This window comes from Stegostoma tigrinum, chromosome 35 (assembly GCF_030684315.1).
Source record: "Stegostoma tigrinum isolate sSteTig4 chromosome 35, sSteTig4.hap1, whole genome shotgun sequence".
In the NCBI taxonomy this organism is placed as follows: domain Eukaryota; kingdom Metazoa; phylum Chordata; class Chondrichthyes; order Orectolobiformes; family Stegostomatidae; genus Stegostoma; species Stegostoma tigrinum.
In genome coordinates this window covers 21,708,937-21,727,028 of record NC_081388.1, presented here as the reverse complement: position 1 = coordinate 21,727,028, position 18,092 = coordinate 21,708,937, and the positions used below count along the sequence as shown (strand labels likewise).

Genomic DNA, 18,092 nt, shown 5'->3' with positions numbered 1-18,092 from the left:
AAATTGTCATGGTTGTTGGAGATCAATCATCTTAGCTTCAGAATATCTGTGCAGGAATTCCTCAGGGTAGTGTCCTAGGCCCACCCATTTTCAGCCGCTTCAGCAATGACCTTCCCTCTATCATAAGGTCAGAAATGGGGATGTACGCCAATGGTTGCACAGTGTTCAACACAATTGGTGACTCATCAGATACTGAAGCAGACCATGTTCAAATGCAACAAGATCCAGACAATATCTGGGCTTGGGGTGACAAGTGACAAGAAACATTCATGTCACACAAATGCCAGGCTATTGCCATTACCAATAAAAGACAATCTAACCACAGCCCCTTGTTACCATCACTGAATCAACATCCTCGGTGTTACAATTGACTTAACTGGACTCACTACATAAACACAGCAGCTAAAAGAGCATGTCAGAGGCTAGGAACAGGAGTAACTCAACTCCTGAATCCCCAAAGCCTGTCCACCATCTACAAGGTACAAATCAAGAGTGTGTTGGAATACTCTCCATTTTTCTGGATAAGTGCAGCCCCAACAACACTGAAGAAGCTCGTCACCATCCAGGACAAAGCAGTTCGCTTGATTGGCACTGAATCCATGAGCATTCACTCTTTCTACCATCGACGCTCAGTAACAGCAGTGTGTACTGTCTACAAGATCCGCTGCAGAAAGACACCAAAGATTGTCAAACAGCACCTTCCAAACCCGCAACCACTTCCAGAATTACACGGGCAGCAGGTATCTGGGAATGCCACCACCTTCAAGTCCCCTCCAAGCTACACACCATCCTGAATTGGAAATATATCGCTGATCCTTCACTGTCGCTGGGTCAAAATCCTGGAATTCACTCCTTTATGGCATTATGGGTCAGCCCACAACAGGTGGGATGCAACAGTTCAAGAAGGCAGCTTATCACCATCACCTCAAGGGCAACTAGGGACGTTCAATAAATGGTGGCCAGCCAGTGATGCCCACATCCCACAAATGAATAAAAAAAATCAGCCATTATGTAGACCCAATCTAGTGAAACTACATGGATGGAACTCAGAAATAAGAAGGAGATGATCACCTTGTTGGGATTGTGCTATAGGCCCCAATAGTCAGAGTGAAATTGAGGAACAAATACGTAGAGAGATCTCAGATATATGTACGAGTAATCACGTTTTAATTGCAAGGGATTTTAACTTGCCAAACAGAGTCTACCAGAGTATTACAGGCTTGGATGGTGGGGAATTTGTTAACTGTGTTCAAGAAGACTTTCTTTATGAATATATAGATGTACCTGATAGAGAAGAAGCAAAACTTGACTCTTTAGAAACAAGGCAGGACAAATGACCGACATGTTAGAGGAGCAGCACAGGGCCAGTGATCATAATTCAATTAGTTTTAAAATAGTTACGGGAAAGGATAGGCCTTGATTAAAAGTTAAGTTCTTAAGTGGAGTAAGGCAAATTTTGACAGTATGAGACAGTAACTTCCAAGAGTTGATTGGAGTAGGTTGTTCGTGGATAAAGGGACAAATGGCAAATAGGAGGCTTTCAAAAGTGAGATAACGAGAATTCATAGGCATTATGTTCCTGTTAGAATGAAGGGTAAGGCTCCTAAGAACAGGGAACAATGGATGAATGAAGATATTTGCACTTCTGGTCAAGATTAAGAAGGAGACACCTTTAGTTAGGTATAAACAACTGGGATCAAGTGAATCTCTCAAAGAGTATAAGTGATGTAGTGGCACTCTTGAGAAGTAAATTAGGAGGGCAAAAGAGGGATATGAAATAGCCTTGGCAGATAAGGTTAAGAATGATCCAAAGACATTGTATAAGTACATTAAGAGCTAAAGAGCAATTAGGGAGAGAATAGGGCCTCTTAGGCAACCTCATTGATATTTATGTGTGGAAACACAGAAAATAGGAAAGATACTAAACAAATATTTTGCATCAGTTTGTACTGTGGAGAAAGAAAAGGAGGTTGAGGAACCCAGTGAAATAAATATTGATGTCTTGAAAACACTCCAAATTACAGAAGAAGAAGTGCTGGAGGTCTTAACAAAACAAAGGTATAAAAATCTCCGGGATCTGTTCAGGATGTTGTGGGAAGTTAAGAAAAAAAGTTATGGGGCCACTAGCCGAGATATTTATATCATCTACAGCCACAGGTGACGTGCTGGAGGATTGGAGGGTGGCTGATATTAAGCCTTTATTTAAAAAGCTAGGGAACTATAGACATAGATGCATAGAAACATAGAAAATAGCTGCAGGAGTTGGCCATTCAAGTCTGCACCACTGTTCAATATGGTCATGGCTGATCATGCATTTTCAGTATCTCACTCCCGCTTTTTCTCCATACTTCTTGATTCCTTTAGCCGCAAGGGCCATGTCCAGCTCCCTCTTGAATATATATAATGTACTGGCCCCTACAGCTTTCTGTGGGAGATAATTCCACAGGTTCACAACTCTCTGTGAAGAAATTTTTCCTTTTCTCATTCCTGATTGGCTTACCCCTTATTATTAGACTGTGACCCCCCAGTTCCAGAATCCCCAACATCGGAAACATTTCTTCCTGCATCTAGCCTGTCCATTCCCATTAAAATCACATCTCACAAATTTAATTGAGTTTTTTGAGGTTGTAACAAAAAAGGTTGATGAGGGCACAATTGGTAGACTTATTCCAAATGGAAACAAAAATAGGTCTCCTGTTTGGGGTGGCATGATGGTTCAGTGATTAGCACTGCTGCCTCACAGCACCAGCGACTTGGATTCAATTCCACCCTCCGATGACTGTCAGTGTGGAGTTTGCACATTCTCCCTTTGTTTGCCTGGGTTTCCTCCAGGTGCTCCGGTTTCCTCCCACAGTCTAAAGATGTGCAGGTTAGGTGGATTGGCCATGCTAAATTGCCCATAGTATTCAGGGATGTTTGGATTTGGTGGGCTACAGGGGCATGGGTCTGGGTGGGTTGCTCTGAGGGTCAGTCTGGACTTGTTGGCTGAAAGGCCTGTTTCCACACTGTAGGGATTCTACAACTTTTTGAAATTGCTGGAAAAGCTTAGCAGATCTGTCAGTACCTGTGGAAATAAATCATTGTTAACATTTCAGGTCAAGTGACCATTCCTCAGAAGTGTCAGCCTGATATGTTAACTCTGATTTCTGTCCACAGATGCTGCCAAATCTGCTGAGCTTTTCTAACAGTTGCTGTTTTTGGAGACAATGGGAACTGCAGATGCTGGAGAATCTGAGATAACAAAGTGTGGAGCTGGATGAACACAGCAGGCCAAGCAGCAGCTTTTGTGCTCTAAGATGCTGCTTGGCCTGCTGTGTTCATTCAACTCCACACTTTGTAATTTCTATTTTTATCTCTGATTTACAGCATCCACAGTTGTTTCAGTTTTTATTATCTCATATGGACTTTAGTAAAGCCTTTGCCAAGGTTCTGCATGGTAGACTAACTAGTAAATCTCGATCACGTGGGATTCAGGGAGAGCTTACCAATTAGATACAAAATTGGCTTGATGGTTGGGAATAGAAGGTTGTGGAGGAGGGTTGTTTTTCATGCTGGAAGCCTGTCACCAGCGGTGATCCATAGGATTTGGTGCAGGGTCCACTGTTTGTCATTTATGTATACGATTTGGTTGAAAATTTAGGAGGCTTGTTTAGTAAGTTTGCAGATGACGCCAGAATTTGTGATTTTGTCAATAGTGAAGAAGGTTATCTAAGATTAGAAAGGCATCTTGATCAATTAGGATAATGGGCTAAGGAGTGGTAGATGGAGTTTAATTTGGATAAATGTGAGATATTGCATTTTGAAAGAACAGACAAAAGCAGGACTTGTACAGTTAATGGTAGTGCCCTGGGTATTGATGTTAAACAGAGACCTAGGCCTTCAGGTACATAGTTCTTTGAAGGTTGCATCAAAGGTAAATTCAAAAGTTGTTATGAAGACATTGAACATACTTGCCTTTGTTGCTCAGAGCATTGTGTATAGGAGTTGGGACGTTGTGTTAATGTTGGTCGAGATGCCAGTGAAGTCAACTTTGGAGTACTGTGCACAGTTCTGATCGCCGAGCTGTAGAAAGGATATTATTAAATTGGGGACGGCTCAGAAAAGATTTACCACGATGTTGCTAGAACTGGAGGGTTTGAGTTATAAGAATAGACTGTAGAGACTGGATGAATTTCACTGAGGCGTAGGAGGTTGACAGGTAATCTTATTGAGATTTATAAAATCATGAGGGGCATGAATAGGGTGAATAGCAAAGATCTTTTCCCTCAGCTGTGTGAGTTCAAAACTGTGGAGCATATTTTTAGGCTGAGAGGAGAAAGATTTAAAAGGGAACTGAGGGGCATCTTTTTTCACACAGAGGATCGTTGACATGTGCAATGAACTGCCAGAGGGAATAGTAGATGCAGGCACAATTACAACATTTAAAAGATATTTGGATGTACATGAACAGGAAAGGTTTAGAGGCGGGACGAAATGCAGGCAAGTGGGACTTGTTTACCTTGGGAAACATGATCAGCATGGATGAATTGGACTGAAGGGTCTTTTTCTGTGCTCAATGACTATGTGAGCACAGAATCCATACACAATACAAATTTAGTCAGGAAGCTTAGAACTGAGTGTCTTTAGGATTGTGTTAATATTTACTGATTCCCAATATTGTGCGATAATACCCAGTTGCTTCCTGGGAGTGTGCTCATAATTTGCAGAGAACCTTGGGAGTGTCACTATTTGCAGTGAGCATCTAGGATTGCACCAGTAATTTCGGGAATGTTCTGACAATGAGTTCTGAGAATGTGGCAGCTTTTACTGGGAGCGTGCTAATGAACACTCTTCAGTACATACTGTCAGTGTTCATAGGAGTTACTGGCATCATACAAATCTTTACGAAAAGATCCCACAGTGAAAATGTGATATTCAGTATCTCAAACAGCTTATTTCCTTCTAAGATTGGGTTTCTGTTAGGAAGAACAAAGCCACTCTATTCTATCTCATTCATTTTATTTCTCTTCATCTGTCTTTTCCCATCTGTTCTTTCCAGCTATGAGGAGGGGAACAATAAAAAGGAGCAAAACTGATTTATTGAATCCTGAAGAGGGTGAAGATCACCTGGCGGACATTTCCTCTGTTGGTGAGTGTTTACGTAGTACTGCTATCAGTGCTAAATTAAAATAGAAATTGAGAGACACTGTGTCGAAAACTGGAATTTCCCAAATGTGGTATGGAATTGAGTGCACTGGGGGTGCACTGGCATTGTGGTATTTTTGCTAGAATAGTAATCCAGAGACCCAGGAAATGTTCTGGTTCAAAACCTATCATGGCTAATGGTTGAAAATTGAATTTGATAAAAATGGAGAATTAAAAGTCACGACATGACCATGACAGTATTGCCGATTATTGTAAAATTCCATCTAGTCCAATAATGTCCTTTAGGGAAGGAAAACAGCCATCCATAACCGTGTCTGGCCTATATGTAACTCCAGACTCTCAGCAACTTTGAGCTGCCTTCTGAACTGTTTTAGCAAGCTGTTTATCAACCACTAAAAAGCCTCAAAAAAGGAATGAAACTGGATGGACCATTTGCCATCATAAAAGGCAGCAGCAACAATGTTATCAAAAATCAGCTCTTTCAACCATGTGAATTAGGAGAGCTATTTCACAGACTAGTTAATCAACATACACATAGAATCTTACTCCACATGCTGTGTCCTAGATAGCACCACTTTTCCTTAAAAATGGCTGTCCCACTGGCAGGACAAACCAGCATAGGAGGCACCAAACTGATATACAGTTAGAATCCTCTACTTTGATTCTGGACACCATGAAATTTCGTGGTATTAGGTAAACCAATCCTGCTGATTACAATCTTTCAACACCACCTACTACCCCGCTACACCATCTCCAACCAAAACATCCTTTCAGCTGATGAATCAGTGCTCCTCCACATTGAACACCACTTGAAGGAAGCACTAATGGTATAAAGGAAACAGAATGTACTCAAGGTGTGAAACTTCAATGTCCGTCACCATCAGTGGCTTGGTACTGACTGAACTGGTTGAATCCTTAAGAACTTAGTTGGGCCTGCAGTAGGTGGTGAGAGAAAAATATAGTTCACATCATCCTCACTAGTCTTTCTGCTACAAATGCATCTGTCCATGACAGTGTCTATAAGAGTGACAACTGTGCAATCCTTGTGAAAGTGAAGTTCCATCTTTGTGTTAAGGATACCCTCAAATATATTGGGTGGCACTACCACTGCTAAATGGGATAGGTTTCAAACAATCTAGTACCTCAAGACGGGGGAGGTACCAATCGATGACATGCTGTGCGCCAATAACAGCACCAGAATTCTACTTCCACACAACTTGTAGCCTCATGGCCAGGCATTTTGCCCACTTTACCGTTACCACTAATTCAGGAGATTGACCCTGTTCAAAGAAAAGTGTAACAGTGTGTGCCAGGAGAAGCCAAGCATATCTAATGATGAAGTATCAAGCTGTTGAAGCTAAAGGCTAAGTAATTCCACAGTGAACAGATCAGATTTAGGCACTGCAGTCCTGCCCACATGCAGTTGTGAATGAAGGTGGACAACTAAAGAACTCGTTGGGGAAACACAGCATCCCCAACTTCAAAAATAGTGGATACCAACACATCAGTTCAAGATATAGAGCTCAAGCATTTGCAATAGTCTTCACCCAGAATTTAAGAATGGATGATCTATCTTGGCCTTCGCCAGAGATTCCCAGCACCACAGATGTAGTCTTCAGGCAATTCTGTTTATTCCACACGATGTCAATAAATGGCTGAAGGCAATGAATATTGCAAAGGCTATTGCCCCAACAACATTCTGGCAATAGCACTGATGACGTATTCTCGAGAATTCCAAAGGCTAGGTGAAAGTGATTGACCTTAACATCAAGTTGATATTTAACCTAGTCTGCATCAAGATGCACTAGCAAAACTAGAGCTATTAGGAACTGGGGGAGAACTCTGCTGATTGGAATCATACATAGCACAAAGGAAGATGGGTGTGGTGGCTGGAGGTCAGTTATCTCCAATCCGGGGCGTCACTGCAGGAGTTCCTCAGTGCAGTATCCAAGATCTAAACATTTTCAGCTGTATCATCAATGACTTCCCTCCGTTGTAAGGTCAGAAGTGGGGATGTTCATTGATGTCTGTTCAATGTTCACCATTCATGATTCCTGAGATACTGAATCAGACTGTGTCCAAATGCAGCAATACTTGGCCAATATACAGGCTTGGGCAGACTAGTGACATGTAATATTCATGCCACACAGGTTGGAGGCAATCACCATCTCCAACAACAGAGAATCTAACCATCATTTCATAACATTCAATGGCAGGACGTTCACTAAAATCCTCACTGTCACCATCCTGCAGACCAGAAACTGAACAGAACTAGCCAAATAAATACTATGGCTGCAACAGCAGGCCAATGGCTAGGAACCCTGTGGTGAGAAACACACCCCTGACTCAACAAAGTCTGTTCACATCTAGAAGGCCCAAGTCATGAATGTGATAATACTTCCCACATGCTGAGGTGAGTACAGCTCCACAACAGTCAAAAAGCTTGACACTATCCAGGACAAAGTAGTCTGCTTGCTTGGCACCACATCTACAAGCATTCAGTCTCTCCACTGCTGACGCTCAGAAGCAGCATTATGTACTATCACGATGGATCCTTAGGCAGCACGTTCTAAACACACTGCTTCTACCATTTAGAAGGATAAGGGCAGCAGATACATGGTAACTCCACCATCTGCAAGTTCCCCTCCAGTCCAGGCAGCATCCTAATTTGGAAAAATATTGCTGTTCTTTCAATACAGCTGGGTCAAATTCCTGCAGCTTCCTCTCCAATGGCATTGTGGACCTTCCTACATCAAATGGGTTGCAACGGTTCAAGAAGATGACTCACCCTTGCCTTCTCAAGGGCAACTAATAATGGGGAAGTAATGCTGGCTCAGCGAGTAACACCCACATCCAACAAACAAGTAAAAGATAATGGCCAGTCAACAGATTAAATTCTAGGTTTGTATCCAGTTGGGTTGATGACACTCATAGAAGTAATAAAGGAGTCTAAGCTACCTTCCTACTCTCATCACTGCAGTTTAGATTTGCACATGGAGAACAGATGGAGTGTGATTGATTAAATTATAAACATTTCATTTTCTAATTATCTGACCCTTTGGTTAGAACCAGGTGAGGAGGTGTGAATCAGCTTCTCTCTTTTCGATCTCCTTGGTTGGCTACAATAAAATGTTTTACAGTAATTTACGACGAGGGTACACAGCAGCCACACGAATGATGAAATTCACGAGTGCGGAGCCCTTTTAAAAGGTTAAAAATATGGCCTTGTGGACGCGCGAGTTTTGCTGCAGGTGTTGAATTTTGTTGCTACTTACTTTTTGATACAAATAGGTGAATTCGCAAACGCATGGATACTGAGGATTTATTCTAAATTCTTTTTAGCATGCATTTATACCTCACTCCCATTAAAATGTTATTACCTAGTTCAGTAGAAAACAAAAAACTAACAGTTACAAGGCTTTCTTGAGTGAAATGAAGGTCAATTTTGTTTCTTATTGGCCCTGAGAAAATAATAAAGGTACAACAAACTTGTATTCAAACACAAATACCACGTTGAAAGGTGATTGTGACAGCACAAAAATAAGATGAAAAAACATGCAGTTTTGACGTCCTTAGGGTGTTCTTGAGTTATTAGGTTTTAACAAAATACACCAGTTGATTAGAAATTTTCTGGATCAGTGGCCCATGAAAATTATAGGTATCTTGAACTCATGGGTGTTCAGATTTTCCTCCAGTTATTTTTTGTCATTTGTTCCTTTGACTTTACATAGAAAGCAGAGAGAGAACCTTCTCCAGTTCCAGTCAATAATACGTCTCTGCCAAATTAGTTACTTTAAACATAGATCATTCGTGTATTTCTGAGTCTACTTATTGTCTCTGAGCTACATAATTATAGGTGATGATTTTCATCTCCTATGTGTGAACTTCTCACGAAAGTCTAAACCAAACAGAAGGTGTACTTTTCTTAATGCCTGACTGGTTTCAGTCTCACTTGATAAAAATAGTAATTTCATTTCAGTCTGGCTCTTGTTTATTTGCAGTTTCATGAAACATCGCTCATCCTGCAGTCATTTTAAAATCAGCATGTTTCCCTTTTTGAAATCAACCCTTGAAAGTCCTAGATGTTAAAAACTGATGATGGAAGTAGAAAATTACCACTCTGCCAGCGGAGGTGGTAGACGCAGACACGTTAGTGTCTTTTAAGATATATTTGGACAGGTACATGGATGGGCAGGGAGCAAACGGACACAGACCGTTAGAAAATAGATGACATGTTTAGACAGAGGATCTTGATCGGCGCAGGCTTGGAGGGCCGAAGGCCTGTTCCTGTGCTGTAGCTTTCTTTGTTTCTTTGTATTTTCTCACCATCATAAAACCTTTCTGAACAGTTTTAAGTTTTCCAAAGAAGGATATACTAAACTGCCAATCTCATCTCCGCTGATATATAAAGTGACACAATGAAACAGTAACTAATGTTCTTGCAGTGTACAAAATTCATTTAAGTCAAGAATTTTTCTTGCTTCTTCTTTTCTTTTCATCATGGGTTGGACTTCCTGAATGATTTGGTGGGTTGAATATGTCATCTGGCATGTTACTGAGTCTTATTTACTTGAAGAGCAGTAGTTCCACAATTGTTCTTTGTTGATGCACTGATCTCAGTGTTGCAATTGGCTTCTGTGCAGCTGTGCTAAGGAAGAATGGAAAATCATCCAGAATTATTGCTCTTGATTGCTACAGGAATCTACACAGTTTGTGGATTTAACTTGAGGGTAGAATTCAACTTGATTGTGATTGTTCCATGGTTGAAGATTCAGCACATTTACATTGGATATTGAATAGCAGCCAGTCCTCATCAAACTGTACATTAGTGCATAGCTTCAGGAGAGGAGGGGAGAAAGGAAAGTAACATCAGAAATTTTGATCAACATTCTAATATGATCTTTTTAATAATTGTCTGTCTGTTATTTTCTCCTGGAACAGGATCTCCTTTTACAAGAGCAAGTATTAAAAGTGCCAAACTTGAGGGATCTTCATTTTTCCGTAAGAAGGAAAGACGGTTTCGCTTCTTCGTCCGACGGGTAGTGAAAACTCAGGCCTTTTACTGGACTGTCCTTAGTCTGGTAGCACTCAACACGTTGTGTGTTGCAATTGTACACTACAAGCAGCCAGATTGGCTCTCCGACTTCCTCTGTAAGTGCTTCAGAATATTTATATGTACAGTATATCAGCAATGATTGTACATAGGCTGAATTGTACAATGTCTAGGTAGATTAAGAAAGTGGTAGGATTTCATCTGCAATATTGTCTATGTCTATTTCAGCATTAAATCCTTAAAGCACAGTTTTATTTTAATTGCTATTTACTGTGCACTCTATAATTAAACAGAAGCTGATGTTTTGCCATTAATAAAGGGGAGGCAGTGGTCTCGCGATATTGTTACTTGACCAGTAATCTAGAGACTCAGGTGATGTTCTGCAGTCCTGGGTTTAAATCCACAATAAATGATAGAATTTGAATTGAATAAAAATCTGGAATTAAAAGTCTATCGTTTAATGGTTGGAACCATTGTTAATTGTCATAAAAATTCACCTGGTTCTCTAGGAGAAGAAATGTCTATCCTTACTTCACCTGACTCGGCAGAGTCAGTGAAATGTAGTTGACTCTGAATTGGCCTAGGAAATCACTCAGTTGTATCCAAGGGCAACTAGGAATAGGCAATAAATGCTCGCACAGCCAGCAATGCCAAAAATTCGATGAGTGAGGGTAAGATGTGAAATACTATTGAGTTTTTAGGCCTCTTTGCCTTCGGCCACTTGGAAAGGTGTAGTCCATTCAGACTGAGGTTATTTTAATGAGGCAGACTGTTGCCTGACACCTGGATATCTCAACTACAGAATGTACAGAATGCCTAAGAAAACCATGCAGGAACAGCATATCCTGCATGTATCATAGCAGAAAAAGATCTATTATAATTGTAGAATTTTGTAACTATCGTGGATTTAAATTTTATAATTTATAGTAGAACAGTGTGTCCTACATGTTATTTAAAAGAAGACCTTTTAGATATTGTATAGCAGCACAGCTTCTTTGTATTAAAGAACGTTGCCATCTTCATGGACAAATTCCTCCATACCCGTTTTTAATGGAAGCAGCCTATGTAAAATTAAACAAGAAGAGAAATTGCTGTTGAAACTCAGCATAGCTGTGGAGAAAAAGCAGAGTCAATGTTTAGGTCCAGTGACCCTTCTTCAGGACTGGACCCAAAATGTTTCTCTTCACAGATGCTGCCAGACCTGCTGAGTTTCTCCACCAATTTTTGTTTTCTGTTCCTGATTTCCAGCATCTGCAGTTGTTTCTTTTTTTGCTTAACCTAAGTAAACATGTCTAAAATCATGCTCCCTTATCTTTAGTTAAATTATTAACTGATTGTCTTTTCTCCTTCATTTTCAGACTATGCAGAATTCATTTTCTTAGCACTCTTTATGTCAGAAATGTTTATAAAAATGTATGGGCTTGGGATTAGGCCTTACTTTCATTCTTCTTTCAACTGTTTTGATTGTGCGGTAAGTAGCAAGTAACAATTTCTCGGTAAGATTTTATTCTTAGAACTCCCTATAATGTCTCAGTTGGTAAATACACTGCACATTGTGGATCTGAGGTATAGACTAGGGAAGACCTGAATTCCAATGTCTTGGTGTGCTCATTTTGCTGACCTTGCCGCATGCACGCACGGAGAGTGAGTTAGTGGACATATTGGGGCCTGGAAGTTTCACTTAAGGCTATGGCAGCACATTCAGGGCAAAAGATGGGAATGTAGGATTGATTAATCTTTGAAGCAAAGTTAGTTCCTGAACTGACCCGTTAGTTTGTTGGAGAGTGCAGAAGCTGAGTCATGGAGATTCACTCTGCATTAGGCTTTGAATGTGATGATCAAAAGAAGAATTGATAACAATATTTTTAACGTGCTGTTTATTTTTTTTCTGGGTGATAATTTCAGTTAAAATGTAAGTGTTCAAAACAAAAGACCAGTGAATAAACCTTCACAAACATTTTCACAATTTTGGCAGACATCACTTATTGTGGAGATATGACAGGAAAGTATTATTCTTTCTTAGGCTAATATTCAGATATGTATTTTCCAGTAGCATGCATTGGACAGTGAAGGTCTCACTGTTCCTCCCCTCTATTCTATCTCTGTGAGTAAAGATTTAAATAATGTTAGGTCATTGCTTTGGGTATGACCATTGATGTGTACTCTGAATCAGATCACCCCATCAAAGGGTCACGCTGGAAACACCAGCCTTTTATCATTCCAATACTGACTGATTTGCTGTTCATTCACAATACTTTTGTTTCATTTTTGCTCTCCAGTAATGTGTGAATCTGTACTCTCTTATTTCAGGTTATTATAGGGAGTATTTTTGAAGTGTTCTGGGCTGCTGTTAAGCCAGGTACCTCTTTTGGCATCAGTGTTTTACGGGCACTCAGGTTACTTCGAATATTCAAAGTTACAAAGTAAGTTTTCCAGTTTGCCATCCTATCTGTTTTATATTTGGCAGGTAATATTGATGGTCACATATACCAGAGTGTACAGAGTTTGTTGCTGTTCACTGATCCAGATTTTCTGGTTGGAAAATTGTTTTTACAGCAATGTGTCCTGAAAAATGTACCAGGACCCCTTGGAGATCCCAACACATTGACTATATACGAATTACCTGGGAAATTTGCCAGACAATTATCCTGTATCTGGCACCCTCTGGAAAAGTCTAAACCCCTGAGTGATACAGAAGTTTCCCACTCATTTACCTGAAAAGTTACCCAGGAAAAACCAGGACAAATAAAATCTCCTCTAATTCCTGGATAACAAAAGAACTGAATTTCACCCTGCTTCCAAATAACCGAAATGCCAGACACCCTCAATTTGAAACTGTGTTCACGATTCAGCACTCAATTTACCTGCACATAACTGCCAAGCTACCCACCCACCTGCCACTCTCACTCTCTCATCTACTTGCCTCCCTACTTACTCACCCATCTACCTGCCACCTTAATCCCTCATCCACCTTCCTGCCACCTTACCTTTCTCAGTCAACCACACCCTACACTTTCCCTAGCTAATAGTGCTCACTTAATGTCTCTCCCTAGCTTTGTAAAATGCTTTTTTGGATTTTACCCCCAAGAATATGACAATTGCTGCTTTCAAAAGGAGGTAAGGCTTACCCTTCTATATTGATCCTGTGTTTCACTGGAAGACTCCCAGATCAGGTACACTGCATGTTTCTCAAGAGGCTGGATTCAGAGTCCAGGTGAGAAATGTGGATCCCCATGTGAATAGAGATGAGTGAGTATTGGTCGTGTCTTTTTGTAGCCAGCTGATGTTCATGTACCCTTGTTAATTTCCTTCCTGTTTGTCCAATGTAGTGTTTGTCACAGTCTCTGCAGGGAATCTTGTGTATGACACTGGTCCTGTCCATCGTGGGTAGTGGGGCTTTGGTTCGGAAGAGCAGTTATCATCGGGTTGATGTGGGTTTGTGCACTACTCTGATGCTCAGTGGTTGTAGAAGTCTTGCAGTCAGTTCAGATGTGTCCCCGATGTAAGGTAGTGTGATGAGTGTTTTGGGGCGTGTCGTGTCTTCCTGGTGTCATTCGTGTAATCGGCATCTTCTGACAGAGTTTTTCGGGTATCCATTGTCCCTGAATATCTGGAAAAGGTACTCTTCTTTTAGGCGTAGCTCTGTGCTGTTGCAGTGTGTTGTTGCCTGTTTTAGGAAGATACTATACAGCCCAACACACTCATCACGCTACCTTCCATTAAGAACACCATCTGAACTGACCACAAGACTCCTACGACCACTGGGCATCAGAGTAGCACACAAACCCACACCAACCCTACGACAACTGCTCACCCGAACCAATGACCCAGTATTCACTGTGGACAGGCTCACTGTCATATACAAGATTCCCTGCAGAGACTGTGACAAACACTACGTTGGACAAACAGGAAAGAAATTAACAACAAGGGTACTTGAACATCAATTGGCTACAAAAAGACACGACCAATACTTACTCATCTCTATCCACATATAGATAAGGAGAACCACCAACTCGACTGGGACAACTCCAAGGTCCAGGGCCAAGCAAGCATAGACAAGCACAGGAATTCCTTGAAATGTGGTACTCCACGAAGAAAGCCATCAACAAACACATACAGCTTGACCCCATGTACACTCCACTGCACAGGAAAACCGGAAATGAGGTAGTCTAGCTCAACGAAATCCAGAGTTTAAATAACAGGTGGGAAAACACACTGGTCGTTCATCAGAGACTGCACTAGTGATGTTACCCAGCAGGGTAATGAAACGTCTGCGAAACAAGGAACCTGCTCAGAAAGTCAATTCAATTCTTGTGATTGAGGATCTGAAGCACAGAACTTCCTCAAATAGGAAATCCCACTAATAAGCCATGGTGATGCAGACGTAGAAATGAAAATGTATTATAGTGACAGTGTGGTCATAATATGGAAGCGGTTTAGAGGGAATTTTACCTTTTACCTAACTATCTTGTACTTTACCTCAGAAGAATGTATATTGACACTTGGGTACTTGAAAAGAAAAATGTATTTCATTCCCCAGTATTATAATCCCAGCTGATTGTAATATTGGACAGTCAGATACCAGAATGAAATATAACTTGATACACCATAAACATTTTCCATTTTTTAAACAATGGTGGCCAGTCACTAACCTATTCACAAGAGGCTATCAAAGTGCTTTCAATAAAAGAATATAAAATTTTATTATACACACCAGAAAAAAGTGGCATGTTACGCTATACAAGAACTAATTAAAACTGCCTTCTTACAAATATCAGAAAATTTCAATACTTTCACCCTCAACACCAGTATTACAGACACTCAAACCTCGGCGAATGTTAACCCCTTAAATGTTAATCCACCTGAAGGATGCTTAACTTGGAACAGGTCTGTTATTCCTTTTTAATACGTGGACAGTGAATGTCACAATTTCCCTTTTGGATTGAAGATATCTCTATTGTTTTCCATAAATATGTGAAATTAACTCAGGAAATCTAATGATGTAGCCATGTTTCCACACAGAATACCTCATTGTGCTTCTCTGGCAATAGTGCAAAAATCCTTCGGTCATCATGACATAAGAACATCTTACTCTGCCACCAATAATCTTCCAGGAATTTAAAAAGAAAATTATACATTTAAGTAAACTTGAAAAAAACGGTCTTTTGAGGATATTTGGTTGTATTGACTGTTTAAAGATATATTAAGATTTGAGCTGCTTGTTTGACAAATTCTACATCAGATAATTGAATGCACCATCTATCCTGACTAGTGATCATCATTAATTTTGTTTTAAACAAACTGATTTTTATTTAATTAATGCTTTCATTTGAGAAGAACACTTGTGATTATTCTGTTGGGATAGGGCTTTCGGTATAAAATCACTCAGTGAACATCTTTAAAATGTTCATACAGTGTTGACACAGATGCAGGATTTAATGCTGATTTGAATTTTGGCTTCCTCCAGGACAGTAAAAGCTGATAGATATTTCTTTTTACCCCAGGTACTGGGCTTCTCTTCGAAACTTGGTTGTCTCCTTACTGAGTTCCATGAAGTCTATTATTAGCTTATTGTTCCTATTGTTCCTCTTTATCGTTGTATTTGCCCTTTTAGGGATGCAGCTCTTTGGTGGCCAGTAAGTACTGGGTTTCTAGATATTTTGTTTTGTATGCATGTAACATTATGATCTAATTAAATCTTGCATTAATTGTGATACTCAATCAGGTGAAAGAAATGGTTTGATTACTACTAATGATACATGACGTAATAAGGTAATAACCAGGAAATGATTTCAAACAGCATCGATTATAGTGGGAAATATTGTTAAAATTATACTTGAAGATTCATTATTTTAAATTTTGCTAGGACCTGTGTTATGATCTCCACCAAACAGTTAACTTTTAAAAAGAATTTTGAACTTCCACTCAATAGCTGAGAGGATGAATAAACAATATATTTGAAGGAAACTTATACTTCAAACTACAAAAATCAATTTCCCCTGTTTTCATTAACACAACCAAAAACACACTTTGCAATATACTTTATGTTGACCTTTAAGTAGACGAATCGATTCTCTTGTAAGCAGTCCAAGGTGAGTCTTAACTGCTGAGGGTTAACCTCTGTCCTTTTTCTTTCTGAGCCTTGAAACTTTTAATCTGATAACTGACTTTCAGTGAGTACTTTTACTTAGAGATTCTTGCTGTACAACTGGGTAGGAAAAACTTCTAGCTTCAATGTAACAATTCAAGCATTTGGTTTTTCAATCCATGTACTAGCTCTCATCCACAATCTTGCATGGTGAACCAAAGTATCTTGTTGCTCTATCTCCTTGGGACATCAGGGATACCTTTAGAAATCCTTCCCTCTTAAAGACATCTCCATGGCAATGGACCTTGTACCCAGGTAGAAATGCTGATTAATTTTCCTTAACACCTCACCCCTCACTTGTCTTGGGAGTAAATTAAGTTTACAGCATAACCGTTTGTAATCTGACATTCTCAACACTTTTCTCAGACTTTGGAGACTTCCAGTCTATCTACTATTAGCACGTAGGCTACAACCAGTGTCTTCAAATATAAGCACCTTGCATCTTCTTCTTAAGTAATGAATGTGGGCCCTCTTTGAGCTACAACAATCAAAATAACCCAGCTTACAGTTAGTAGACTTCGGACCAGTTTACATGATCCCCTTTATTTTTCAACGAAATAAAGCCACAGTCCTAAAACTTAACAATCTTAACAATCACATAATTAAAATGTGGTCCAAAGACAGCTAAACATAAAATTTTAAGGTCTGGCTTTGAAAAAAATCTTTTCTAAATTGGGACTGGTTTAAGTTGCTTTCTCTTTTCTTTAAACAGTGCTGTAGAGATAGTAGTGGGGAACAAGGAAATGGCTTAGGAACTGAATAATTACTTTGCATTAGTCTTTACGGTGAAAGACATGAGTAACATCCCAATAATTCAAGAGAGTCCGGGTGCAGAGCTGAGTATGGTGGCCATCACAAAGGAAAAGGTGCTAGTAAAACTGATCGGCGGGAAGGTGGACACATTACCTGGATCAGATGGATTACACCCCAGAGTTCTAAAAGGGATAGCTGAAGAGATAGTGGAAGCATTAGTGATGATCTTTCAGGAATCACTAGAGTCCGGGAGTTTCCCAGAGGACTGGAAAATCACTAACATGACTCCCCATTTAAAAAGGGAGTAAGGCAAAAGACAAAAAAAAAATCACAAACCGATTAGCCTAATCTTGGTCATGGGTTAAGATTTTGGAGTCCATTGTAAAGGATGAGATTTCTGAATATTTGGAAGTGTATAGTTAAATAGGGCAAAGTTAGCAAGGTTTCATCAAGGGGAGGTCATGCCTGACAAGTCTGCTAGAATTTGTTGAGGAAGTAACAAGCAGGGTAGACTAAGGAGAGTCAATGGATGTTATCTACCTGGACTTCAAGAAGGCCTTTGATAAGGTGCCACACAGGAGGCTGATGAGTAAGATAAGGGCCCACGGTATTAGAGGTAAGGTGATAGCATGGATAGGAGATTGGCTGTCTGGCAGAAAGCAGAGAGTAAGGATAAAGGGGTCTTTCTCAGGATGGCAGCCGGTGACAAGTGGTGTTCTGCAAGGGTCAGTGCTGGTATCATTTCACTTTATACATTAACAATCTAGATGAAGGAACTGTGGGAATTCTGGCTAAGTTTGTAGACAATACAAAGATAGGTGGAGGGACAGGTAGTGTAGAGAAGGTGGCGAGGCTGCAGAAGGATTTGGATAGGTTAGGATAGTGGGCAAAGAAGTGGCAGGTGGGGTACAATTGAGATCATGTGTGAGATCATGCACTTTGGTAAGAAGAATAAAAACATGGACTATTTTCTAAATAGGGAGAAAATTTAGA

The 18,092-nt window shown here is 40.1% G+C and overlaps 1 protein-coding gene across 4 annotated transcripts in view; it reads left to right on the top strand.

Annotated features, from left to right (window-relative positions):
- The window catches only part of LOC125447460 (voltage-dependent P/Q-type calcium channel subunit alpha-1A-like), a 606,466-nt gene that overhangs the window by 317,562 nt on the left and 270,812 nt on the right, over positions 1 to 18,092 (top strand). For all 4 annotated transcript variants that reach the window (XM_048521818.2, XM_059639809.1, XM_059639808.1 and 1 more), the window contains 5 exons: positions 5,039 to 5,128; positions 10,087 to 10,296; positions 11,557 to 11,669; positions 12,509 to 12,621; positions 15,703 to 15,834. In XM_048521818.2, the coding sequence (XP_048377775.2) occupies positions 5,039 to 5,128; positions 10,087 to 10,296; positions 11,557 to 11,669; positions 12,509 to 12,621; positions 15,703 to 15,834 (658 nt within the window). The remainder of the gene's footprint in view (positions 1 to 5,038; positions 5,129 to 10,086; positions 10,297 to 11,556; positions 11,670 to 12,508; positions 12,622 to 15,702; positions 15,835 to 18,092) is intronic.